Source organism: Lepidochelys olivacea (genome assembly GCF_965140295.1).
Source record: "Lepidochelys olivacea isolate rLepOli2 genome assembly, chromosome: 6".
NCBI lineage: Eukaryota > Metazoa > Chordata > Testudines > Cheloniidae > Lepidochelys > Lepidochelys olivacea.
This window is the reverse complement of record NC_140416.1, coordinates 1,755,699-1,783,424: the sequence shown is the minus strand read 5'-3', so window position 1 is coordinate 1,783,424 and position 27,726 is coordinate 1,755,699. Positions and strand designations below refer to the sequence as shown.

The 27,726-nt window shown below is 54.8% G+C and overlaps 2 protein-coding genes across 2 annotated transcripts; both read left to right on the top strand.

The window, feature by feature from the left end:
• Positions 1 to 5,006: 5,006 nt before the first annotated feature.
• LOC311522437 (perforin-1-like) lies at positions 5,007 to 26,840 on the top strand (the record flags this gene model as incomplete). Its single annotated transcript, XM_084631769.1, has 3 exons — positions 5,007 to 5,156; positions 23,843 to 24,429; positions 25,727 to 26,840. The coding sequence occupies 3 exons, from the start codon at positions 5,007 to 5,009 to the stop codon at positions 26,838 to 26,840; spliced, it is 1,851 nt and encodes a 616-aa protein (XP_084487895.1).
• LOC311522581 (perforin-1-like) lies at positions 7,931 to 13,932 on the top strand (the record flags this gene model as incomplete). The annotated part of the gene is made up of 5 exons (XM_084632054.1): positions 7,931 to 7,949; positions 8,049 to 8,634; positions 9,179 to 10,288; positions 12,553 to 12,632; positions 13,598 to 13,932. The coding sequence occupies 5 exons, from the start codon at positions 7,931 to 7,933 to the stop codon at positions 13,930 to 13,932; spliced, it is 2,130 nt and encodes a 709-aa protein (XP_084488180.1).
• Positions 26,841 to 27,726: the final 886 nt, after the last annotated feature.

Here is a 27,726-nt window from a genome sequence, read left to right as displayed (position 1 = left end):
GGTGTGGGGCCCTCCCCCTGGCCCATCTGCTCCCACCTCCAGCACCCCCACTTACCATCTGGACCTGCTCTTCAGCCCTCCACACGGGGCAGGGATAGCTCAGGGGTTTGAGCATTGGCCTGCTAAACCCAGGGTGGCGAGTTCAATCCTTGAGGGGGCCATTTAGGGATCTGGGGCAAACATTGGGGACTGGCCCTGCTTTGAGCAGGGGGTTGGACTAGATGACCTCCTGAGGTCCCTTCCAACCCTGATAGTCTATGATATTCAGCTGTTTGCTTTGCCCTGCTTCACCACCTGGGGTTGCTGGCAAAGACTTGTGCAAATGCTTGTGCCTTTTCCCCCTTCCCTACCCTGCTGCATTATAAAGTGAGCCCCCCCACCCCCGTTTTGCTCATCAGCTTCCCTGCAGCATTTTGCCCCCTTGCCTGTTGTTGCCTGCCTCGCCCGCCTCTTGCTGCCCATTTTGCTTCCCGTCCCTCCTGTCGACTTGCCCCCTTAGGAGTTTTTGGTTACTTTCCCGGCCCTGCCCCACCCCCTGCGTGTTTGTGAGTTTGCCTGCCCCTCCCCAGCCCGTCAGTGTCTGTTGGTTTGCCTGTCCCGCCCTCAATCCTGTGGGTCCTCCCTGTGCTTTACCCACCCCCACCCACATCCTGTTTCCAGTCCTGACCCTTTTCCCCCTTACCTTCCATTGCGCCCCCACTCAGTCCCCTTGCTTCGTGAGCCCATATCCTCTTCCTAAGCACTTCTTTCCCTTCTACGTTGCCCCCCTCTGTTCACTGCATGCCCACACCCACAATGATATTGTAGTCCCTGCCCTTCCCAGGGCATCCAGAGGAGGCAGCATCCCCACCCTGCCGGTGATTGTGCCCCACCTCCCTGCCTCAATTGGCCTCCCTGCGCCCCCTGCCCCCCATGGGCACCCGCCTGTCCTGCCTTCAGCCTAGTGGAGAGGAGTTAAGCCATATCAATGTGACCAGTCCAGCAAGACTCTCCGCTAGCCAGCCGTCCTGGCCATGGACCACACCGGCGAGCACCCCTACACGTGCCTGCCGTGTGACAAGACCTTCCTGGCCTCCTGGGATCTCAAGTGGCCCCAGCTGGTGCACTCGAGCGAGCAGCCCTTCCAGTGCGGCTGCTGCAGAAAGAACTTTGTCGTCCCCTCCAGCCTCCACGAGCACGAGCAGATGCACGGCGAGCAGTGGGGTGGGGTGGGGAGGGGGAGGAAGCCGGGGCACTGTGGTACCACCAGCGGGGCAGCACCTGCAGGTAGGCCCCGGGGCCCCCACCTGCGCCAAATATGGGGAGGCCCTCTCCTTGCCCTGCGACCTGCGGAAGCACAGGGAGCTCCGCCTCATCCTGTGCCCCTTCCTGTACCCCGAGTGCAGCAAGGGCTTCTCTGACCGCGCCGGCATGAGCCCCACTCCGCAGTCTAGGCACCGTTGCTCGGTGCATTGCTGTGGCCCCTCCTCTGTCTTTGAGGGTGGCTCTCTGCATCACTGGGGGCCCTCCCCCCTCTTTTGGGGGCTTGGCTCTGTGCACCACTGGGGCCAATCCCCCCTCTTGGGGGGTGTAGCTCTGTGTACCGCTGGGGCCCACCCCTTCTGGGGGCTTGGCTCTTTGGTATCCCCCCCACACACACACTCAGGTTGGTGTGTCCCTCTGATCTCCCTGGGGCTCCTTGCTCTACTCAGCCCTCTATATGGCGCTGTGCCCCCCAGGGCTCCTCCCCATCCTGAGTCCCTGGGGGGCATGTCTCTGAGCTCCTATGCTCCTCTCTCTGGAACATAGCTGTCTCCTCCCCTAGAGCCCCTCCCTCTTCTGGGTCCATGGGGGCGTGGCTCTGAGCTCCCAGGCTCCTCCCCTTCACTCTAAGGGCGTGGCTATCGGACACTCCCTCCAGGGGATGTAACTGTCTCATCCCCCAGTCCTCTCCCTTTCCTCAGCCCCCATGTGGGGGGCTGCTTTTTGTTCCCCAAGAGATGCAGGGCCTGTTCCCCAACTGAGGGTGGGCTCTACAATGAGCCGTCTCCTTCTCTTGTCCCTCTGCTCTCTCTGGGGAGGGCGGGGGAGATTTATGAAAGTAGCACAGCACATGGTTCAATGCCCCTCCCTCCCTGGGTGTGGCTGTATAGGCCCCACCCTTCACAGGGGGTGTGGCTGTACTGGCCCCTCCCTCCCCAGGGGGCGTGGCTCTGTGCTCCCAGGCCCCACCCCATCGGGCATGGCTGCCTCCGCCTGGTAATACACTGTCCTTACCCATGTAAGTGTGGGGGGGGGGGGTGAGAGGGGCACTGCCCCCTGCTGGAGGGAATTGGAGCAGTCTGTGAGAGCAATTTCCAGAATCATAGAATATCAGGGTTGGAAGGGACCTCAGGAGACCATCTCGTGTAACTCCCTCCTCAAAGCAGGACCAATCCCCAATTTTTGCCCGAGATCCCTAAATGGCCCCCTCAAGGATTGAACTCACAACCCTGGGTTTAGCAGGTCAATGCTCAAACCAATTTATTGATTCCCTGCAGTGCAGTGGCGTGGGGGTGCAGCGGGGCTGGAAGGGATTGTCCGGCTGAGGGTTTCGAACTTAACAGTTAAGGGAAGCTCATGGTAACCCCTGCCCAAAGCTTCTTTGTAACCCAGCCTCGCGGTGATGCTGTGAAAGAAATATGAAAGCAACACCCCTTTTTGTCGCCGGGGGCTTGTGTGAATCCTCCCCTCCCAGAGACTGGATAGAACCAGATAGCCAGGAGTCCTGGCTCCCAGCCCCCTTACTCTAGCCTACTAGACCCCACTCCACTCTCAAAGCAGGGGCCAGAACCCAGGAGTCCTGTGCTGGAGGCTGGACCTGGGGTGGGCCGTTCCCTGAAATGGGCAGACCCACCCTCACCCCCCCACCCCCACCAGCTGCCTGCCTAAGCCCCTCCCCTTCCTGAACCGTATGAGTTATGGCTGTATGGTCCCATGCCCCATCCCCTTACTGAAGAAGTGTGGCTGTGTGATACCCTCATGGGATCATGATTCTCATGCCCTGGTGCTCCTCGCCCTTTCTGGGGCCCTTGCCAGAGGCTCCTTCTCTCCTGGGACCTATCTCTGCACTTCCAATCCCCTTGCCGTACCTTGAAGGGTGTGGCTGTCTCATCCCTGGGGCCCCTCCCCAGCCCTGGGAGTACGGCTCTGTGCTCCCAGGCAGGGTGGGACCCTGCGTCCAGACCGTTCCCCCCTCCCCAACTCTCCAGCGTGGGCTGTCACTTACAATGCTTTGCCAGTGACAAGAAGCCAACCCCCCCGCAGGCGCTGAGGTCACTCTGCCAACAACAGGCAGGGAGACACCCAGCTCAATTGCACGAATGCTCTAATTAAAGAGACAGGCATCAGCAAATCTCCCCAGCCTTGTACCCAGGAAATGTACCTTTTCACATGGCTCAAGACCTTCTCTTGAATAGTGCAAGGTCATTAATTAGTTCACCACTTTGTTAAAGGAAAGTGGACATGCACCAGCCTTTCTAGCCTGAGCCGATTCCCCAAACCCTATAGGCAAACTCACTGGTAAGGATAAAACATGAAACTTACACAGGCTGGATGGATTCCCTTCTCAGCCTGGGACCAGTCTCCTCAGTTCAAAGTCTTTGTCTTCCCAAGGATGTTGAGATGGGGGAGGAGAGAGGCCAAGTGGTGATGTCACTGGGAGTCTGGATTCTTCTTGATGGGCCACCAACATGGGTCCGGCCCAGCCTCATGTAAATGTGTCTTGTTTGTTGAACTTTTGTTGTCACTGTGGGCATTTCCCCCTTCCACATATCTCAGGAGCAAACATATTGCAACACTTGATAACTTCACCTACAATGATAGGACTCACCATTCAACAGGATATTACTATTCAGCAGAGCAAGACTTCTTAAACGATACCTCACAAGGCAGGTATTGTGCAAAACATTTCATTGTCATATCACAGTGTTGAATAGGGGGGTTCCTGGCTGTTATTTTGAGGTACAGCGTGTCACACCCCCACCCCCAGGTGGAACTCCATGGGGGAGAAGGAGACAAAAGCGGATGGGGGGCATGCTGGGATGGAGTTAGGGGGACCCCTGGGAGACTATATGGGGATGCAGAAAGTGGGGGTGACCCCAGCAGAATAATGAGGGGTACAAGGATTGGGCATGACCCCTGGAAAGATATTGGGGGTGCAGAGGGACAGGGATCCTCCCAGCACTGGAGTGAAGGAGTGAGCAGAATCCCCTGATGGGGGGAGTACAGGGGCTCCTGTGCGGGCTGGGGGTCCCTGGGGTTGAAGTCCCAGGAAATAAAAGTGTGGATAGAACAAAACTCAGGGGAACAGAGAGACAGAAGGAAACCTCAAACCTGCTGTACAGCAGTCCAGGGTCGTCATCTCTCCCTCAATGTCCAATTTCCCCACCTCCGCCCCAGCCTGCCCCACAGGGCCAGGGCATTGGGCTTGCTCCAGATTTACCCAGGGGTCAGAATCCTGGCCTGATTCCATTGGCATCGGTGGGGTGGCTCTGTATTTACAGTGGGGTCCCTGAGGCGCTAGGTGCTGGCCCCAGTGCGGCACTAGGGGGTGCTGTGCTGCAGGGCTGGGGGCTCAGCAGGGGGCGCTCTCCCCGACAGGCAGTGCTGGCCCCAATGCCCCAGTGCGGCACTAGGGGGTGCTGTGCTGCAGGGCTGGGGGCTCAGCAGGGGGCGCTCTCCCCGACAGGCAGTGCAGGCCCCAATGCCCCAGTGTGGCATTAGGGGGCGCTGTGCTGCTGGGCAGGGGGTTTAGCAGGGGGCGTTCTCCTCGGGTACACAATGGCCCCAATGACTCGGTGCAGGGTTTGGCTCACTGTACTTTCCTTTGCAGCCTCTCTAGCTCCTCATACCCTGGGACGAGACTCACGGGAGGCGCGTTTGATCCACCACAGGGGTGGAAAAATTGGTGGCCACAGCTTCCTTCCCAGCTGGCTGTGGCTGGGGGTGTGAAAGGGGGGCAGGAACTCAGCGCTGTGGGGAGTGTGATGACGGCTGAGACACTGAGAACACAGGAGCCCTTTTGCGGTGCCTTGATCCATCTTCAAAGCGCATCTCTCCCAGCAGAGACACAGACCAGCCCTGGCTGCCGACGGGCCCCGGATCCTAAATATACCTCAGCTTGGCTCCTCAGACAGGTGAGTGATGGGTGGGTCTGCACAGATCATGGCTGAGATCGGGAACTCCATTGTGCCAGGCTCTGCACAGACCCTGACTGAGATCAGAGACCCCTTCACGCCGGGCATTGCACAGACCCCGGCCAAGATCAGGAACCCCATCGCGACGGGTCCTTCACAGAACCTGACCCAGACCAGGAACCCCATCGCGACGGGTCCTGCACAGACCCCGGCTGAGATCAGACCCAGATCAGGAATCCCATCGTGCTGGGCACTGTACAGAACCCAGACCCAGATCAGGAACCCCATCGCGATGGGTCCTTCACAGAACCTGACCCAGACCAGGAACCCCATCGCGACGGGTCCTGCACAGACCCCAGCCGAGATCAGACCCAAATCAGGAACCCCATCATGCTGGGCACTGTACAGAACCCAGACCCAGACCAGGAACCCCATCACGACGGGTCCTGCACAGACCCCGGCTGAGATCAGACCCAGATCAGGAACCCCATCGTGCTGGGCACTGTACAGAACCCAGACCCAGATCAGGAACCCCATCGCGACGGGTCCTTCACAGAACCTGACCCAGACCAGGAACCCCATCGCGACGGGTCCTGCACAGACCCCAGCCGAGATCAGACCCAAATCAGGAACCCCATCATGCTGGGCACTGTACAGAACCCAGACCCAGATCAGGAACCCCATCGCGACGGGTCCTGCACAGACCCCGGCCGAGATCAGACCCAGATCAGGAACCCCATCGTGCTGGGCACTGTACAGAACCCAGACCCAGATCAGGAACCCCATCGCGACAGGTCCTTCACAGAACCTGACCCAGACCAGGAACCCCATCGCGACGGGTCCTGCACAGACCCCAGCCGAGATCAGACCCAAATCAGGAACCCCATCATGCTGGGCACTGTACAGAACCCAGACCCAGATCAGGAACCCCAATGCGATGGGTCCTGCACAGACCCCGGCCGAGATCAGACCCAGATCAGGAACCCCATCGCAACGGGTCCTTCACAGAACCTGACCCACACCAGGAACCCCATCGTGACGGGTCCTGCACAGACCCCAGCCGAGATCAGACCCAGATCAGGAACCCCATCATGCTGGGCACTGTACAGAACCCAGACCCAGATCAGGAACCCCATCATGCTGGGCACTGTACAGAACCCAGACCCAGATCAGGAACCCCATCGCGACGGGTCCTTCACAGAACCTGACCCAGACCAGGAACCCCATCGCGACGGGTCCTGCACAGACCCCGGCCGAGATCAGACCCAGATCAGGAACCCCATCATGCTGGGCACTGTACAGAACCCAGACCCAGATCAGGAACCCCATCACGACGGGTCCTGCACAGACCCATCCCAACTGAGATCCCCCCCCCGCTAATGCCGGGCTCTGCACAGACCCCCCCCACACCCCATTGAGATTGGGAACCCTGTCACTCCGGGTGCTGCACAGACCTCAACCAAGATCGTGGTTCCCAGTCTCTTCTGCTCTAACCCGCTTCACCCCACTCCCCCGCCAGAGCGAAAATAGAACCCAGGAGTCCTGACGCTCAGTCCAGGGCTCTATACACTAGCCCATGTTGCCACTCAGTTTTTGATAATTAATTTACGTAGTTGATACCTTTCATATCAGGGGCATCTTGCAATTTCAGGCTGTTTGATTTTCTATTGGCAACGAAGCAGTGGGGGACAGCAGATCTGGACTGAGGAGCACCGGCAGAGTCCGGGGGGAGGGAACCCCAAGGCTCGGATTGCAGGGGGACTGGGGGCTGGCAGAACCAAGCAGTCCATTTTCAAATGCGTTTTTCCTGCCTGGTTCTGCCGGGGTGAGTTCAAACATTTACTGTCCCCTCCCAGTCCGAGCCTGCTACCCTGACAGGATGCAGAGCTGTTACCCTTTCCTGCCCCACAGCCAGCTTTGCTGTACTGTTCCAACCCAAGTTGAAAACAGTTCAAATCAACATTTAACACAGCATCCCTTGTGGTTAGTAGGGGGAGGGACGCAAAGAGAAGTGTGAGGTGCTCAAAGCATCTGGGGCAGAAGGAAGGGGACAGGATACCAGAGTAGATGGGCCCAGGGTTTGCTCCACAGTCGTAGGAAGCAGGCGGGATACCAGGCTAGATGGGCCCATGGACCTGATCCAGGGCCAGGATACTGGGCTAGATGGGCCTGGGGCCTGATTCAGGGCGCTAGGGTTTCCTGCCATCTTTCTCCGACAGCCACAGTGTAAAGGTGGCAACGCCAGACACAGGGGCTGATGCTGACCATGAGAAACCCCAGAAAATGACCCTTTGTCAGTGGTTAAACATAACCGAATCCACTACTCGTCGTGGCCACAAGGGGGCCTCAGCAGTTTCTACGGCAAGCCCATTAATGCCTAGCATGCTGCAAGCTGCCGCTGTTTTTGCTGGCTACAAAAGCCACCACTTGCAAGCCACGGGTTGTTTTGGCCTTGCACTGCCCCCTAGTGGCCACACCCAGCAACTACATTGGCTCACTATTTTCTAGCCACGGACTCTGTCACCATGGCACCGCCCTCTAGTGGCCCCATTGACGAATTGCAATGATCCATTATTATATTGCGCACCGTAGAGTGGGAATGTGAACTATACCTCCTCCTCGTAGTTAGTGATGGAATTCCAACATCTGGGAAACAAGGAGGAGAGGGAATTGATGCAAATTAGATACTCTGTAGTCAAACATGCAAATGAGGCATCACGTCATTTGTGTAATGCCTCCTAGAGCCCAGAGTTTTCGTAGGTGTGCAATAAAACATGGCTGATGTCGTCGGTGGTAGGTGGATGTCTCTGTCTCTACAACAGAGATAACTTACAGAACCGCCTGCCACTGGATTGTCACTAATTCTGGACCTCTGTGTGTCTGTTCCTCTAGGCTGTTCAGAGGCTGACGGCCTCTCCTTGGTGCGGGAACCCATCATATCAGCCATCCCCAGATTTGGTGCCTTCATCCCCCTCCTCCTCTTCATCTTCCCTGGGGCCTCCTCCCATTGTCACACAGGCACGGTCAATGAATGCAAGAATCACACGGCCTTTGTGCCCGGGCACAGCCTGGCTGGGGAGGGCATCGATGTGACCACGATGGCCAGAAAGGGGGCCTATCTGGTAGACAGCAGCCTCTGGCAACATCAGGAGAGCACCTGCACCCTGTGCCGGAACCGACTTCAAGGAGGGCAGTGGCAGAGGCTGCCACTGGCCGTGGTGGACTGGCGGGTCCGCGTCTCGTGCCGCCGGAAGCTGAGCAGCTCGGTGCAGCAGTCGGCCATGCGCATCTTGGAGTTGGCGGAGTCCGCGGTGCAGAACGACTGGAAGGTGGGGCTGGATGTGCCTGTGAAGCCCAAGGTTAATGTGCAGGTGGCCCTGGCTGGATCACATTCCAAACTGGCCAGTTTCGTGGTAGCCCACACGCGGAAGGACAAATACAGCTTCATGAGCCACGAGGTCTCCTGCGGCTATTACGGGTGAGAGCCAGCTTGGGTCAGGAGGGCTGATCTGGAATTGGGATCAGAGCAATACCACACAGAGATACGGGGCCTTTCCCCTCTGTGGGGTACTGGCTCTGATCCATGCCCAGGACGGGGGACTGGCTGTCTCAGGGGTCCATTGAATGTGACACAGAACATTTCCTCTCTAGGGAATGCCAGATTCAATCTGGCCCCAGGGTGGGGGACTGCCTGGCTAGGAAGGCAGCAGGGATTGGGACATGGAGCCCTTCCCCTCTAGGAGATGGCGGTTACCACCTAGGACTGGACAGCTATGGGGGATTTTCTTCTCGTGTGTGTCAGGACAGCCTGGCGACCTGCTGTAGCCAGAGTAGGGGATGTCTGTCTCAACTATCAAGCAGCTGACAGTATCCCCAGCAATGTGGTCAAGTTCAGCTGACTGGGTGACTGCTTTGAGTAGGAGCTACCTGCTTAGATCATTGCTTGTGGGTTGGTTAGGGCCTTAGGATACACTGCTGTCTCAGTAGGCTAAGCACACTCCTTGCCTTTTGTCCCTGACCAGATTCCGGGTCAGCAAGACGCCCCCGCTCACCAGCCATTTCACTCGGGCGCTGAAGAACCTCCCAGAGCAGTACAACAGCAAATCCAAGGTGGAGTATCAGCAGCTAATCAACAACTACGGCACCCACTACATATCCCAACTGCATCTGGGGGGCCGGACACGGGACTTGACAGCCGTGCGGGTCTGCGAAGCGTCAATGAGCAGCTTGAGTGACGACGAGATCAAGGACTGCTTGAGTATGGAGGCGGGTGTGAGTATCGGAATGGGCTCAGTCAAGGGTGGGCACAGCAAGTGCGAGGAGGAGAAGAAGAAGGGGAAGGTCCAGGGGAGCTTCCATGAGACGTATCGGGATCGCCACGTGGAGGTGGAGGGAGGAGAGAGCACGACTGATGTGCTCTTCGGGAGTGATGCCAAGGTCTTCTCCACCTGGATAGAGAGCCTCAAAGCCAGCCCCGGCCTGGTGTCCTATTCGTTGCACCCCATCCACATCCTGGTGGAGCAGGGCAACCGCAAGCGGGAGGCACTGAGGCAGGCAGTGAGTGAGTACATCCGTGAGAGGGCCCTGTGGAGGAATTGCACCCGAAGCTGCCCCCCAGGGACTCAACGAAGCGCCCACAACCCCTGCTCCTGCCTCTGCCCCGGGTATACCATGACCAACACCATGTGCTGCTCACGGGAGCGCGGCCTGGGGAAGCTCATGGTGACAGTGAAGCGGGCTAGCGGCCTGTGGGGGGATTACTTTTCCGCTACAGATGCCTTTGTCAAGGTCTTCTTTGAGAGAAGGGAGAGTGGGACCGACACCATCTGCGACAACAATCCCGTCTGGAACGTCCACTTGGACTTCGGAACCGTCCGCATCACCAGCGCCAGCAAGATCTGTGTCCAGGTCTGGGACAAAGACAAGTGGAAGAATGAATTGCTGGGAAGCTGCGACATCCCGCTGGAGGCTGGGGGGCCCCACCAGAAGGATTGCTACCTGAACCACGGCCGCATCTGGTTCCAGTACAGCCTGCGCTGTGGGCCCCACCTCGGGGGCCGGAGCTGCTTCGACTATGTCTCCCAGCCACCCCAGCAGAGCACAGCCAAGGGGAAGGAGGTGGAGGCCTTCTGGTGAGCCCCACAGACAGGGGATCCGAGAGGGGCATGGGTGTGCATTGATTGTTCGTGCTCCCTGTTCCCCAGAGCATTTCCTAGTTCCCCCTCCGCTGATGCTACTGGGCTTCATGCTGTCATCCCTGCTCGGGAATCTGTGTCTCCTATGCCACAAGAGACGGCCTGCTCCTGTGGGCCCATCATCCTCACAGCTCCCTCTGGGAAAATACCCCACCATGAACCGCCCATTCCAGATCCCTCAGACCAGTGTGCCCGATGATTCCAGTCATCCAATGTATACATCCAACCAACAAACCAAAGTATTTACCTTCTGCATCCAACCTATCTGCCCCCCACATCCAGCCAACTGCCAGCCAACCAACCAATTGTTGCATTTACTTTATCCAACATATTCAACCAGCAAGCCATCAACCAATGAATGTATCCAGTACATCCATACAACCTACACATTTTATCGAGAGCTGCCAATGTAAAAAAGCCAGCCCGCCAGCTAACCAACCAGTGGATATGTTCAGGTTGTCAGATGTAACCAGTCAACCAACAAATGTGTTGAGCATATCCAGCCAACCTGCCAAACTATTCAACCGACGTATCCACTGCATCCAATGTATCCAACCAGCCAACGAACCAGTGTATGTACTCGTCCATCTGGTGTATCCAACCAACTAATGCCTTACGTACGTCCAACCAACATGTGTAGCCAGTGCAACCAACCAACCCATGAATGTCAAGTTCATCCAGTCAACCAATACGTGCCGGCAGTGCGACTAATCCCCCAGCCCACGTATCCATTCACCCACGGTCATTACCTGTCCAGTGCATCGAGCTGAAAAGAGATCATCAGGAGCAAAGCTCACCCCCTGTCCTATTGTGGCATCAGGGATTAACCCTCTGCAGAAACCCGACGATACTCCAGCGATGGGCACAGTTCTAAACACCCAGGGCATGGGATGGGCTCCCAGAAGGAAGATTCACTCAGAGGCTGTTTCCTGGTTGTGATTTTTCTTGCTTTCCACTATTACCCAGCAGCTCTGGGGTTAATTATCTCATCCTGAATGTTCAGGCCCCACCCACCATCCAGCTGGATGTTCATTCCTCAGATGATCAGGAGCGATGCTGATATATCACTTGCCATCCATAGAAATCAGAGTTAAATGATGGAAGTCATGCCACAGGACTGCTGATTCCGGCTGTCAGCAAGCTCAGAGAGAAGGCACCGTATTGGGGTCGCATTGGGAAGGGCATCTGCCTCTAATGCGGGGATTAAAGCATCTTCCTGTTTCACCCCAATCTGCATCTGTGGGATCCTAGATAAATAGCGCCATTGTGCAATTAACTGGTGAATGAGGGTTGTTAACTCTGAACCCTACCGACTGCAAGTTAAATATCTCCTCTGCCTGGAAAACCGCCATGCTGCTTTGCAGCTCCACGTCAAAATTACTTGCTTCTGGGAGGATTCTAGATCTCTGAATTCTTTCAAATGTATCTCCCTGCTTCAATAAACATTTGTGAAAGCAAATTTCTAAGCAAAAAGCCTTGTCATTCTTCCAACCTCAGTGGGCTGGACCCAGATGTAGAGTAGAAATGAGTGGCTGCACTATATGCTTGGGAAAAGTATGGGGAGCTCTGGGCTGGAGGGGAGTGTGGCATGGCACGACAGGGGAGCTAGACAGCTGGACAAATTTGCTGGTATAGGGAATCCAGTGTAATGTGGTTAAAGCCAGTCAAAGGGAGTGGCTTCTGTTGGGGACAGAGTGGGGTGGGTGGGAAAGAGATACAGGGAGATGAGCCATGTTCTTAGGGGTGCATTAATATCCCAAAGCTGATATTAGCAAGACACTGCTATTGCCAAGGGATCCAGGAGGGGATATGAGGATTTTTACCTCTAAGGGGATTCAGCTCTGAGCTGACTCTTCAGCAGGGGGATTGGCTGGCTCAGGAGGCTGGGGGATGGGACACGGGGCCTTTCCCCTCTAGGGGGCGCTGGTTCTGATCTGGCCCCATGACATGGCTGGCTCCGGGGACTGGAGAATTAGAAGTAATAGTCCTCCTTTAATGGTACAGCTCCGATTCCCGCCAGCAGATGGCAGCCTGTTCTCATATAGCCCCCGACCGGTTGATCAACTAAATTTGGGGTAGGCAAACTAAGGCCCACATCTGGCCCATCAGACCTTTTAATCTGGCCCTCAAGCTCCCACCGGGGGATTTCCGTGTGGCTCCCGGAAGCCTTGGCATGTCCCCCCTCTGGCTCCTACCCATAGGGGCAGTCATGAGGCTCTGCACACCCCAAGCGCCGCCCTCCACAGCTCCCATTGGCTGGGAACCACCGCCAATGGGACAGGTAGGGGCGGTGCCTGCGGACGCGGGAGTATGCAGAGCCATCTGAGCGGTGCCACGCCTCTATGTCGGAGCCAAAGGGGGGACATGCTGCTTCTTCCGGGAGCTGCTTGAGGTAAGCACCACCTGGAGCCTTCACTCCTGACCCCTTCCCAGACCCCCAACCCCCTGTCCCAGCCCCAATCCTCCTCCTGCCCTCAGAACCCCTTGGTCCCAGCCCAGAGCACCCTCCTGTACCCCAAACCCCTCATCCCCAGCCCATCCCCGGAGCACACCACCCCAGGCAGAGCCCTCACCCTCACTGCACCTCAACCCCCTGCTCCAGCCCAGAGCCCCCTTGTACACCATGAACTCCTCATTTCTGGCCCCACCTCAGATCCCACACCCTGAGGCAGAGCCCTCACCAGCTCCTGCACCCCAATCTCCAATTTTGTCAGTATTCACGGCCCGCCATACAATTTCCGATATGTGGCCACCCCGAGCTAAATGCATCTTGCACGTCAGTTCTAACAGTGCATGGAAGGTGTTATCAGGGGGTGGGGAACGGCTCTGAGTTCCTGACCTGCACATGGAATGAAGGCTGGGATCCTGGTGCAGAGGCTGAGAGATGGGGAGGCTCCGGAGAGCCGATGGGAGTGCGGTTGTGATGCATGGTGGACAGGAGAGGATCTTTCCATAGCCTCCTTCTGCTCCACCACACACCCAGTGGCTTCAGAGCAAGCCCCTGCAGGGTACATGGTCCTAGCTGGCACGGCATGAGGCGGGCGGTGAGTGAGTACATCACCGAGAGGGCCCTGTGGAGGAATTGCACCCAGCACTGCCCCCCAGGGACCAAATGCAGCTCCTGCATCTGCCCTGGGAATGCCACAACCAACACCATGTGCTGATCACGGGAGTGCATCCTGGGGAAGCTGACGATGATTGTGAAGCAGGCCAGTGACCTCTGGGCAGACCACTTGACTGCTACAGATGCCTTTGTCAAGATCTTCTTTGAGAGCAAGGAAATCTGGACTGGCACCATCTGGAACAACAACAGTCCCGTCTGGAATGTCCACTTGGACTTCGGTACCGTCCGCATCACCAGTGCCAGCAAGATCCGAGTCCAGGTCTGGGACGAGGACAACAATTGGGATGATGACCTGCTGGGAAGCTGCGACATCCCGCTGGTGGCTGGGGGGCCCCAAGCTGACCCCTTATATGTCACTGGCCTCAGCAGGCGGGGTCGAGCAGCACTTCCAAGCTATCACCCTCCTATGCCATGGACACTGCACCAGAATAGAGCACGTCTGAGCAGGCCGGGTTGAGCAGCACTTTCAATCCGCCACCCTCATAGGCCCCTGGTTCAGCATGTCTCTAGACCCACTTTCACATTACAATTTTTCTGGTAGTAACCCACTTGATGAGAAAATCCCACAGGATTTTTGGGCGCTGCAGGGATTTTTTAGCTTAGGTAAGAGGAGCATTGCTGCAGACCGAATGAGGAGACCAAAAAAAAACCACCCACAAGGGAGAGAGAGAGAGAGAGAGAGAGAGAAGCAACCAGCTTAACCATGAAAGTTATTTATTGCTAGGTAATAACCACAGGGGAGCCAAACAAGCAAAACAGTGATAATATTAAATCTAACTTAAATCTGGTTATAAAAGTCGGGTTTACAAAACTATAACTGATCACACAAGTCAGGGTCAGAAGGCTATACCGAGACAGAGAGAGAGAGGGAGAGAGATCCGTTTTTACCACTCCATTAAGCTTGAATCGATCGGGGGTCCCAGGTGGTGGTAGTATCTGAGAGTCCGGAGTGCGGGAGACAGGCAGAGCCCCCAGCACAATCAGTCAGGAGAAGCTGAAGTCCCAATGGACCTGATGCAGAGTTTGGATCCAGGCATCAGAACACTTACTTGAGCATAGGTATCCAGTACATCCAAAGAACCAATTAATTTATCTTGAGCATGCGATGTAAAAGCCAGCCAGCCAGCCAACCAACCAGTGAATGAGTTTATTATATAGAAAATTTCCAGCCAGCCAACCAACAAATGTATTTAGTGTGTCCAGTGTAACCAGCCAACTATATCAAATATATTTAGCATATCCAGCCTACCTGCCAACTAACCAGTGTATGTATCTAGTGCATATCTATTCTCAACCTATTTACCATTGTGGGATGCATACACAGCTCTCTATGTGTTATGTGGGCCACATCCACAATATATATATATTATCTGTATGGCCCTCGGGATGTGATACGGGCTACAGCTGTGTTCCGATTGGGGCACAAGCGGCCCATGGGCCACGGGTTAAGAACTACTGATCTAGTGCATCCAGTGTAACTAACCAACCAACCAACTAAAGAGTTACGTACATCCAACCAGCCAACCACTAGGTGTAGCCAGTGCAACCAACCAACCCACAAATGTCCTAAGTGCACCCAACCAACCAGTCAACCAATATGTGCAGGCCGGGCAACCAATCCACTGCCCCATGTATCCATCCACCAACTGTATTTATCTGTCTAGTGTATCCACTTGAAAACCGATTGTCTCTACGGGAAAGGTGTTACGAATTACACCTGGTAGGACACGCACACCAATGCTGCGAATTACACCTGGTAGGACACGCACAGTTCGAATCTAGGCTGAGGCACAGAAACAAAGTCCACAGCTGCAGAGTTCCCAAAAGACACTAAGTTTATTACGCTCGAGCGTGGTGCCCCCCTGCTAGCCAGGAGGGGACCCTGAATACAGATTATACAAAGGTTATATACTTTTTAGCAAAGCATGTTGCCCTCGTGCATCGGAAACCTTAGCCAATAAACAAACCCTTGTCTTATCTACCACCTATCCCTGCTTGGTGCATTCCTCGTGCTATACCAGTATGTTAATTACACAGCATGGTCCTAAAGCCATGCATCAGTAACTTTTATTATCAGGATGGGAGGCCTCACATCAAGGCCAAGAGACAGGGAGTTAGAGACTGACAAAAACCAGATACTGGGAGTCAAGGCAGGCTGGAAACAAGGAGGAGGATTTTCACAGGGATTCAGTATCTAAGGATCACTCCTCCTGGTGTATGATGTGCTGGCATTTAAACAATGGTGGGCCCCAAACCAAAATGGAGTCACATGTGCTAACTTTTCCTTAACAAAGGAAAAGGTGCAAAGCTCAGGTCTGTCCTATTGTGGTTCAGTGATTAACCCTCTATAGAAACCCTAAGATGTTCCAGGGTGGACAGGGTTCTAAACACCCAGCGGATGAGCCGGGGTCCCGAGGGGAGGATTCATTAGGGGGCTGTTCCCTAAGTGTTGTTTCTGTTGCTTTCACAATTACTCAGCTGCTTTGGGGTTAGTTATATCATCATGAATACACAGGCCCCGACCACCACCCAGCTGGATGTTCTCTGCTCAGATTGTAAAGAAAGATGGTGATGTATCACTCACCATCAGTAGGCTTCAGAGTTAATACACAGGAGAACACACCACAGGGCTATTGATTCAGGCTGTCAGCAGGCTCAGGGAGATGGTCCTACATTGGGGTCACATTTGGAAGGGCAAATTCTCCCTAATTCGCGGATTAAAGCTTCTTCCTGTCTCACCCCATCTGCATCTGTTGAGAGCCTAGATCAATAGCTCCATGGTGCACCTCACTGATGGAGTGGGGGTGGTTAACTCTGAACCCTACTGACTGCAAGTTAAACATCTCCAGCCTGGAAAACTGCCAAGCAGCTTTGCAACACCATTGCAAAATGATTTGTTTCTGGGAGGATTCCAGGTCTCTGGATCTTTGCAAATGTATCTCCCTGCCTCAATAAACATGTGTGAAATCAAATTTCTAAGCAGGAAGTCCTGTCATTCTACAGGGGTGGCAAGTTGTATTAGCCCATGGACCCCGGGCTCTAGCAAATTCAGGGTCTGGTGGGCACAGCTCCACCAATGTTAGGGGCCGGGTCTCTCTGCCGTCCCCGCCTGTTGCCCCTGCACACCTCCCCCGGAGTGTCCCTGAGCCTCGCCTGCTTCCCCCGCACACCTCCCCTACCTGCCCTGGGCAGTGGGTGGCTGCCCCCTGCAGCTCCGCACTGTGCTCCCTTACCGGCCACTGGCACAGCTGGCTACAAGGGAGCAGTGTCAGGGGCGAGCTGAGGCGACTCCAAGTCAACTCCGGGGGGTAGGGCTTATCCTGGCTGGACCTCCTGAGTAGCAGCCTGGGGGGCTTGGGTGAGTGTTGGGCCAGGGGGTCCAGGGAGGGCCTCCCCTCCAATGGAGCTCGCTGCTGCTGGCGGGGAGGAGGCTTGGGGGAGTCCTCCTCTCTGCCCCCCAGCCCCAGGGCAGCCTGCCTGATCCACCCCAAACTCTTCATCCCCAGCCCAGTCCCATTCCCCACATCCCAACTCTTTGTCCCAGCCTAGAGCCTGCAGCCAGCACCCAAACCCCCTCCGAAAGCCTGCACCTAGCACCCAAACCCCCTCTTGCACCCAGTACTCCAAACTCCCCCGGCACCCCCTCCTGTACCCCAATCCCCTGTACCAGCCCAGAGCCCACACCCAGCACCCAAACTCCCTCCCAGAGCTCACACCCAAACTCTTTCCCAAAACCTGCACCCCAAACCACCTCTTGCACCCAAACTACCTCCCAGAGCCCACACCCCGCTCCCCTCCTGCACCTCAACCCCCTGAGTCAGCACCCAGCACCCAAACTACCTCCCAGAACCTGTACCCCTTCTGTACCCAAACTTTCTCCCAGTGAGTTGGAGGGAAGTGTATGGGACTCATAGCTCAAGGGGCAAAGGCTGTTCTCCACACTGAGGGAGGGGGCAAACATTATGAGCCTTTATGAGTGCTCTGTAATGAACTCACAATGGTCAGCGTGGGTGACTGGGACTGGCTTGTGCTACTTCTCGCTCTGGCCAAGTTCTCGGTAGCCCTCCATCTCATGCCCACTGTCATAAATATAAAGGGAAGGGTAACCACCTTTCTGTGTACAGAACTATAAAATCCCTCCTGACCAGAGGCAAAACCCTTTCACCTGTAAAGGGTTAAGAAGCTAAGATAACCTCGCTGGCACCTGACCCAAAATCACCAATGAGGAGACAAGTTACTTTCAAAGCTGGAGGGGATGGGGAACAAAGGGTCTGTCTGTGTGATGCTTTTGCCGGGACCAGGTCAGGAATGCTCTTCAGAACTTCTGTTAAGTTAGTAAGTAATCTAGCTAGAAATGCGTTAGATTTTCTTTTGTTTAAAAGGCTAGTAAATAAGCTGTGCTGAATGGAATGGATATTCCTGTTTTTGTGTCTTTTTGTAACTTAAGGTTTTGCCTATAGGGATTCTCTATGTTTTGAATCGTATTACCCTGTAAGGTATTTACCATCCTGATTTTACAGAGCTGTTTCTTTTACTTTTTCTTTAATTAATATTCTTCATTTAACAACCTGTTTGCTTTTTCATTGTTCTTAAAATCCAAGGGTTTGGGTCTGTGTTCACCTGTACCAATTGGTGAGGATTTTTATCAAGCCTTCCCCAGGAAAGGGGGTGTAGGGCTTGGGGGATATTTTGGGGGGAAAATGTCTCCAAGTGGGCTCTTTCCCTGTTCTTTGTTTAACACGCTTGGGGGTGGCAGCAGAGGGTTCAAGGACAAGGTAAAGTTTGTACCTTGAGGAAGTTTTTAACCTAAGCTGGTAAGAATAAGCTTAGGGGGTCTTTCATGCAGGTCCCCACATCTGTACCCTAGAGTTCAGAGTGGGGAAGGAACCTTGACATGGTGGCAGAGCGGTGGGATCATTTTAAGATTTTTTTTTTTAGATAATTTTGAGATTTTTTTTTCAATCATTTGAAGCAGAAGCACAGTAGGATTTTAAAAGGACATTTTTTTCCCTTTGGGCTGCTTGGAAACAGGTTTTAAGCTGAAAGCAGTTAGAGTTTTTTTGTCTCTGCCTGGGGGCCAGAGCAGAGACAAAAGGGATTTGTCTTTTTTGAGCTGGAGTTTTCTGTATCTCAAGGCAAGGTAGTTAACCTCCTGCAGGGAAATTCACAAGTTTTTCACAGACCTGAAGAGGTTGTTTTGTTTTTTTTAGGTAAGAGCAACTAGAGCGTTTTTCTGTCTATTTGCCTGGAGACAAAGGATTTTTCTGTAGGCTGAGAATAGCTATCAGAGAACATAGGTATCACATTACAGCACAAAAAAAAAACTACAAGCCAGTTTTTTGGGGTTTTTTAACTCTCGGGTGTAAAGTTAGTTAAAAACAGAGAGTGGTGGCAGCAGAGGGTTCAAGGACAAGACAAAGTTTGTACCTTGAAGAAGTTTTTAACCTAAGCTGGTAAGAATAAGCTTAGGGAGTCTTTCATGCAGGTCCCCACATCTGTACCCTAGAGTTCAGAGTGGGAAAGGAACCTTGACACCTACCAATACATCTCTGAGCATGGATGGGCTGACAATGGTGTTCTACTCTGTGTTCTGGGACATCCTCGGCCCGGACCTTGCCATTGTCTGGGGCTAGTCCTTGGGGAGCGGGGTCCTCCCTCTGTTGTGCAGGCGAGCCGTGCTCGCCTTGCTACCAAAGAAGTGGGACCTCTGCGACCTTCAGAATTGGCATCCCCTCTCACTCCTCAGCATGGACTACAAAGTCATAGCAAAGGCCATCTTGCTGCGGCTGGGGTCTGTGCTGGCGGACATAGTCCATCCAACGAAACCTAGACTGTCCCAGGCTGCACCATCTTTGATCATTTGTATTTGGTCCAGGACCTCCTGGATCTTGGGTGTACGGATGGTCTGTCATTCGTCCTCCTGTTTCTGGACTAGGACAAGGTGTTTGACAGGATAAACCACAGGTATCTCCTGGGTACTCTACGGGCATTTAGCTTTGGGCCCCAGTTTGTGGATTTTCTCCAGGTGCTGGATGCTTTTGTGGAGTGTTTGGTCAGGCTACACTGGACCTGACCAAACTGTCAGCTTCGAGCCAGGGGTCCATCAGGGCTGTCCACTGTCAGGCCTGCTGTATACTCTACAATCAAGCCCTTCCTCTGTCTCCTCCACCGGAGGATGACACAGTTGGTGATTCGTGAGCCGGAGTTGCGGCTGGTCCAGGACCAAAGAGACCTGGTGCGGGTGGAGGCCTCCCAGGGGATCTACTCAGTGGTCTCCTTTGTCCGGGTCAGCTGCGTCAATGGCTCTGTCCTGATGGTCGGAGATGGGTGCCAGATGAACTCCCTCCCACCTGCGCTTCAAGCCATTCGGTGGAGTGCGGGTCCACTGCCCTATCTTGGCGGTTACCTTTCTGCCATATATCCTTCTCCACTGGAGAACTGGCAAGATTTGGAGGCCAGGGTGGGTGAGTGGCTGCGGAGGTGGACAGGACTGCTCCGTTGCCTTTCCCTGTGGGAGAGGGCACTGGTGCTCAACCAGCTGGTCCTGTCCATGCTTTGGCACCGACTCAACACCCTGAGCCCAGTCCCAGGGATCCTGGCCAGGCTTCAGAGGATGGCTCTGGAGTTCTTCTGGCCAGGACTGCACAGGGTCTCTGCGGGGGTTCTGAGTCTACCCCTGGAGGAGGGAGAACAGGACCTGGTCTGTCTCTGCAGCCAGGTCCATGTCTTCCACCTCCAGGTCCTGCAGAGACTCCTTTATGGTGCAGGTAGTCTGGCATGCAGCACATTGGCACACGCCTTCCTCCGCTGCCTCCGAGGGCTCCGATACGACTGGCAGCTCTTTTTTCTCTATCCGAGGGGTCCTCCAAGATCTCTCCAAGCTGCTGGTCTTCTACCAGGACCTCCTCCGGACCTGCAAGCTGTTCTCGGCAACCAGGTCCGTTGTGGCCACCGAGGGGGCAGACCTGCTCGCGGAGCCCCTGCTGCATGACCCCCCAATATGTAAGTGGCGGAGTTGCCCTTGATTAGCCAGAGGCTGGTCCTGGCAGAAACCACAAGAATCTGATACTTCCTGGACTACAACAGGAGGGACTGGGTGGATCCCTGAGCACTCATTTGGTGCCTGGGGCTCTCCACCCTTCTCCACCCTCCACTCCTGTGTGCGTACTCCAGGAGGTGGGGGAAGCCTTATTGCCCACCTCTCAGGTTTTCCTTGAGCAGGTCCTGCGAGGGGGTGCTCCCCACCCACCCCTCACCCCAGGTCCTCCAGAGCTTTTAGTCTGGCCACTATCCCACAAGCCCCTGACTGCCGGCCCCCCTACTCTCCATAGGCCGAGCTGCCTGCGCGCCTTGAAACCGGTTCATTTCCGAACTGTGCCAAGGGAACAATTATACAAGGTTGTGCTCACACGTTCCACTTCCTCACACTGGTGCGCTGTGCTTCAGGGTGGGGGGGCTCAGCAGGGGGCGCTCTCCCTCGGCAGGCAATGCTGGCCCCAATGCCCCAGTGTGGCATTAGGGGCTTCTCTGCTGCAGGGTGGGGGCTCAACGGGGGACACTCTCCCCGAAAGGCAGTGCTGGCCCCAGTGTAGCATTAGGGGGTGCTGTGCTGCAGGGCGGGGTGCTCAGGAGGGGGCCGCTCTCCCCGGGAGGAAGTGTTGGCCCCAATGACTCGGTGCAGAGTTTGTCTCACTGTGGTTTCCTTTGCAGACTCTCTAGCTCATCATACACTGGGTCAAGACCCATGGGAACCGCGTTTGATCCACCACAGGGGTGGAATAATTGCTGGCCACAGCTTCCTGTCGAGCTGGCTGTGGCTGGGGGTGTGAAAGGGGGACAGGAACTCAGCGCTGCGGGGAGCGTGATGACGGCTGAGACACTGAGAACACGGGAGCCCCTTTGTGGTGCCTTGATCCACCTTCAGAGCTCATCTCTCCCAGCAGAGACACAGACCTGCCCGGGACGCCGACAGGCCCCAGGGCCGAAATATACCTCAGCTCAGTTCCTGAAGCAGGTAAGTGATGGGTGGGTCTGCTCAGACCCTGGCCAAGATCGGGGACCCCATTGTGCAGGATGCTGCTCAGACCTCGGCCGAGATGGGGAACCCCATTGCACTGGGTGCTACACAAATCCTGGCTGAAATGAGGACTGTGCTGAGATTGAGGCCCCACTAATGCGGGGCACTGCACAGATCCCCCCAGTCCCAGCCTGTTCACCCCATGTGCTCCACAGACCTCAACCAATATCATGGTCCCCACTCCCTCCTGCTCTAACCCACTTGATCCCACTCCCCTCCTAGTGTGACAAGAGAACCCAGGAGTTCTGACTGCCAATCCCACGCTCTACCCACTAGAGCAGTGGTTATAAAACTGCGGGTGGCAACCCAGTACTGGGTGGCAGAATGTAAGGCCCTGGGTCGTGGCGGCTGTGGTCAGCACTGACGACTAGGCTCGTAAAAGTCCAGGTGGTTGTGGTGCTGCCTGGCTAAGACAGACTAATCCCTATCTGTTCTGACACTGCTTTGCGACCCTGAAACGGCCAGCAGCAGGTCTGGCTCTTAGGCGGGGGGGCCACAGGGCTCCGTGCGCTGCCCTCACACCGACCACCAGCTCTGCACTCCCATTGGCCAGTTCCCAGCCACTGGGAGCTGTGGGGGGTGGGGGTGCCTGCAGGCAAGAGCCACGCAGAGCCACTTGTGAACCTCCGCCTAGGAGCTGGACCTACCCAGAGACCCTTCCTGCACACCAAACCCCTCTTCCCTGGTCCCACCCAAAGCTTGCACCCCCAGCCCAGAGCCCTGACCCCCTCCCTCACCCTAACCCCCTGCCCCAGCCCAGATCACCCTCCTACACCCTGAACCCCTCATTCCCGGCCCCATCCCACAGCCCTCACCCCCATACCCCAACCCTCTGCCCTAGCCATGAGCCCTCCCACACCCCAAATCCCTGATCACCAGCCCCGTTGGATCATGGGAATCAACCATTTTCTTCAGCTGGGTCACCAGAAAATAAGTTTGAAAACCACTGCTCTGGACCACATTGCCATTCAGCTTTTGATAATTAATTTACGTCTTTTATACCTTTCATATCAGGGGCATCTTGCAATTTCAGGCTGTTTGATTTTCTATTGGCAACAAAGCAGTGGGGCAGCAGGTCAGGACTGAGGAGCACCAGCAGAGTTGGAGAGGGAACCCCAAGGAAGGACTTGCAGAGGGCTGCAGGCCGGGCAGAATCAAGCAGTCAATATTCAAGTGAGTTTTTCCTGCCCGGTTCTGCTGGGATGAGTTCAGACATTTACTGTCCCCTCCCAGTCAGAGCCTGCTACAATCATAGCAGAGCGGACACCCTTTCCTGCCCCATAGCCAGCATTGCTGTGCAGTTCCAACCCAAGTGGAACACAATTCAAATCTACATTTAACCCAGCATCCCTTGTGGTTAGTAAGGGGAGGGACACAAAGAGAAAGGTGAGGTGGTCAGGTACCTGGTGAGAAAGGAAGGGGACAGGATACCAGAGTAGATGGGACCCATGGATCTGCTCTTGCATGGTAGGGAGGGGGCAGGATACCAGGCTAGATGGGCCTATGGGCCTTATCCAGGGCAAAAGGGAGGGAGCAGGTTACTGGGCTGGATGGGACCAGGATCTGTTCCGGGGCGGTGGCATTTCCTTCCTTCTTTCCCCAACAGCCACAGTGTAAAGCTGACAGTGCTAGATGCTGGGGCTGATGCTGACCATAAGAAACCCCAGAAAATGACCCTCCATCAGTGGTTAAACATTACCAAAACCACCACTCGGCGTGACCAGAAGGGGGACCCAGAAGATTCTACAGTGAGGCCAGTCATGGCTAGCGTGGCCCAAGCTCCCACTGCTCTCGCTGGTTATGAAAGCCACCACCCCCAATCTACGGGTTGTGCCTGGCTTTGAACTTCCCCCTAGTGGCCAGACCCAGCCACTGAATCAGCTCACTAAGTACAAGCCACGGACACTGTCCACGTGGCACCGTCCTCTAGTGGCCCCATTGAGGAATTGCAATGACTCATTATTATATTGCACGCTGTAGAATGGGCATGTGAAACTATACCTCCTCCTCGTAGTTAGTGATGGAATTCCAACATCTGGAAAACAAGGAGGAGAGGGAATTGATAAAAATTAGATAATCTGTCGTCAAACATGCAAATGAGGCATCAGGTCATTTGTGTAATGCCTCCAGGTTTCCTAGAGCCCATCAGTTTTCATAGGTGTGCAATAAAATACGGCAGATGTCATGGGTGATAAGTGGATGTCTCTGTCTCTACAACAGAGTTAACCAAGAGAACTGCCTGCCACTAGATAGTCACTAATTCTGGACCTCTGTGTGTCTCTCCCTGCAGGAGGGTTCAGAGGCCAACAACCCCACCTGGGTGAGGGAACCCGTCACATCAGCCATGCCCAGATTTGGTGCCTTCATCCCCCTCCTCCTCTTCATCTTCCCTGGGGCCTCCTCCCATTGTCACACAGGCACGGTCAATGAATGCAAGAAGCACACGGCCTTCGTGCCCGGGCACAGCCTGGCTGGCGAGGGCATCGATGTGACCACAATGGGCAGGAAGGGGGCCTATCTGGTTGACAGCAGCCTCTGGCAACACCAGGACAGCACCTGCACCCTGTGCCGGAACCGACTTCAAGGAGGGCAGTGGCAGAGGCTGCCGCTGGCCGCAGTGGACTGGCGGGTCCACGTCTCGTGCCGCCGGAAGCTGAGCAGTTCGGTGCAGCAGTCAGCAATGGGCATGATGGATTCGGCGGCATCCGTGGTGCAGAACGACTGGAAGTTGGGGCTGGATGTGCCTGTGAAGCCCAAGGTTAATGTCCAGGTGGCCCTGGCTGGATCGCATTCCAAACTGGCCAGTTTTGTTGTAGATCACACGCGGATGGACAAATACAGCTTCGTGAGCCACGAGGTCTCTTGTGGCTATTACAGGTAAGAGCCAGCCTGGGTCAGGAGCATTGTTCTCTCTAAGCTGTGTGCCTGGGCGTGCACACACAGATACTAAACCCCACATACACGGCGAAACACCGAGCGCACAGAAATTTGCACAGAAAACATTTTTTGCACACACGACCTGTCAATAATTGGAGGGAACATTGGTCAGGAGGGCTCACCTAGAACTGGTATCAGTGCAACACCACACAGTGATATGGGACTTTTTTGACCTCTAGGGGGTGCTGGCTCCCACCTGGGAGTGGACAGATATGGGGGTGTCAAGGTTCCTTCCCCACTCTGAACTCTAGGGTACAGATGTAGGGACCTGCATGAAAACCCCCCAAGCTTACTTTTACCAGCTTAGGTTAAAACTTCCCCAAGGTCCAAACTATTTTACCCTTTGCCCTTGGACTTCCACTGCCACCACCAAACGTTAATCTGGGTTACTGGGAAAGCGTTGTTTGGAAACATCTTTTCCCCCCAAAATCCTCACCAAAACCTTGCACCCCGCTTCCTGGGGAAAGTTTGGTAAAAATCCTCACCAATTTGCATAGGTGACCACAGACCCAAACCCTTGGATCTTAGAACAATGAAAAAGCATTCAGTTTCCTTACAAGAAGACTTTTAATAGAAGTAAAAAAGAATTACCTCTGTAAAATCAGGATGGTGAATACCTTACAGGGTAATTAGATTCAGAACATAGAGAATCCCTCTAGGCAAAACCTTAAGTTACCAAAAAAGACACACAGACTGGAATATCCATTCCATTCAGCACAACTTATTTTCTCAGCCATTTAAAGAAATCAGAATCTAACGCATATCTAGCTAGATTACTTACTAAGTTCTAAGACTCCATTCCTGTTCTGGCCCCAGCAAAAGCATCACACAGGACAGACACAGACCCTTTGTTTTTCTCCCTCCTTCCAGCTTTTGAAAGTATCTTGTCTCCTCATTGGTCATATTGGTCAGGTGCTAGAAAGGTTACCTTTAGCTTCTTAACCCTTTACAGGTGAGAGGATTTTTCCTCTGGCCAGGAGGGATTTTAAAGGTGTTTACCCTTCCCTTTATATTTATGACAGGGGGATTTTCCTCTCTTATGTCTCAGGACAGCCCGGTGACCTGCCGGGACCAGAGCGGGGGCAGTCTGCCAGAACAGTCAAGCAGCTGGCAGTATCCCCAGCAAGTTGTGAGGTTCAGCACACTGGACGGCTGATGCTAATGATCAGAATGCACAGCTAATGATCTCAGCTGATAACTGGGCTGATCACACTCCTCCCCTTGTGTCCCTGACCAGGTTCCGGGTCAGCGAGATGCCCCCGCTCACCAGCCATTTCACTCTGGCGCTGGAAAACCTCCCCGACCAGTACGACAGCAAATCCAAGCTGGAGTACCAGCAGCTAATCAGCAACTACGGCACCCATTACTTGTCCCAGCTGCAGCTTGGGGGGCGGGCGCGGGACGTGACGGCCGTGAGGGTCTGCGAAGCAGCAATGAGCAGCTTGACTGACGACGAGATCAAGGACTGCTTGAGCATGGAGGCGGCCGTGAGTATCGGAATGGGCTCAGTCAAGGGTGGGTCCAGCAAGTGCGAGGAGAAGAAGGGGAAGGTCCAGCGGAGCTTCCACGAGACGTATCAGGAGCGCCACGTGGAGGTGGAGGGAGGAGAGAGCACAACTGATGTGCTTTTCTCTGGCAGTGATGCCGAGGTCTTCTCGGCCTGGAAGGAGAGCCTCAAAGCCAGCCCCGGCCTGGTGTCCTATTCGTTGCACCCCATCCACATGCTGGTGGAGCAGGACGACCCCAAGCGGGAGGCGCTGAGGCGGGCGGTGAGTGAGTACATCCGTGAGAGGGCCCTGTGGAGGAATTGCACCCGAAGCTGCCCCCCAGGGACTCAACGCAGCGCCCATGACCCCTGCTCCTGCGTCTGCCCCGGGGATACCATGACCAACACCATGTGCTGCTCGCGGGAGCGCGGCCTGGGGAAGCTGGTGGTGACAGTGAAGAAGGCCAGTGGCCTCTGGGGGGACCAATCTACTGCTACGGATGCCTTTGTCAAGGTCTTCTTTGAGAGAAGGGAGATCCGGACCAGCACCATCCGGAACAACAACAGTCCCGTCTGGTATGTCCCCTTGGACTTTGGTACCGTCCGCATCACCAGTGCCAGCAAGATCCGCATAGAGGTCTGGGACGAGGACAAGTGGAACGATGACCTGCTGGGAAGCTGCGACATCCCGCTGGAGGCTGGGGGGCCCCACCAGAAGGATTGCTACCTGAACCACGGCCGCATCTGGTTCCAGTACAGCCTGCGCTGTGGGCCCCACCTCGGGGGCCGGAGCTGCTTCGACTATGTCTCCCAGCCACCCCAGCAGAGCACAGCCAAGGGGAAGGAGGTGGAGGCCTTCTGGTGAGCCCCACAGACAGGGGATCGGAGAGGGGCATGGGTGTGCATTGATCAATAGCACCCCTGTCCCCCAGAGCATTTCCTAGTTCCCTCTCTGCTGATGCTACTGGGCTTCATGCTGTCCCTCCTGCTTGGAAATCGGTGTTTCCTATGCCCATAAGAGACGATCTGCTCCTGTGGGCCCGTCATCCCCACTCTGGGAAAACATCCCATCATGCACCATCCATTTATAATCCATCAGACCAGTGTCTCCAATGATTCCAAACATCCAATGTATCCATCTAATCGACAAATCAACGTATGTACCTACCGCATCCAAACTATCTGCCCCTCCCCCATCCAGCCAACCAACCAACAAATGGTTGCATTTAGTTTATCCAAGGTATTCAACCAGTAAACCACAAACTGGATTTAGTGTATCCAATTTATCCATCCAGCCAACCAATCAAAGAACATATCCAGTGCATCCGCCATATCCATCCATCCATCCATCTAAAGCATGTATCCAGTGCAGGGGTTCTCAAACTGGGGGTCAGGACCCCTCAGGTGGTTGCAAAGTTATTACATGGGGGGCAGTCGTGAGTTGTCAGCCTCACCCAAAACCCTGCTTTGCCTCCAGCATTTATAATGGTGATAAATAAGTTTAAAAGTGGTTTTAATTTATAAGGGGGGGGTTCATTCAGAGGCTTGCTATGTGAAAGGGATCACCAGTACAAAAGTTTGAGAACCACTAATCTCGTGCCTCCAATGTATGCAACTAGCTCACCAATGAATGTATCCAGTGCATCCAAACAATCAATGAATTTATCTAGAGCATGCAATGTGAAAGCCAGCCAGCCAACCAACGAACGTATTTATTATATATAAAATATCCAGCCAGCCAATAAACAAAT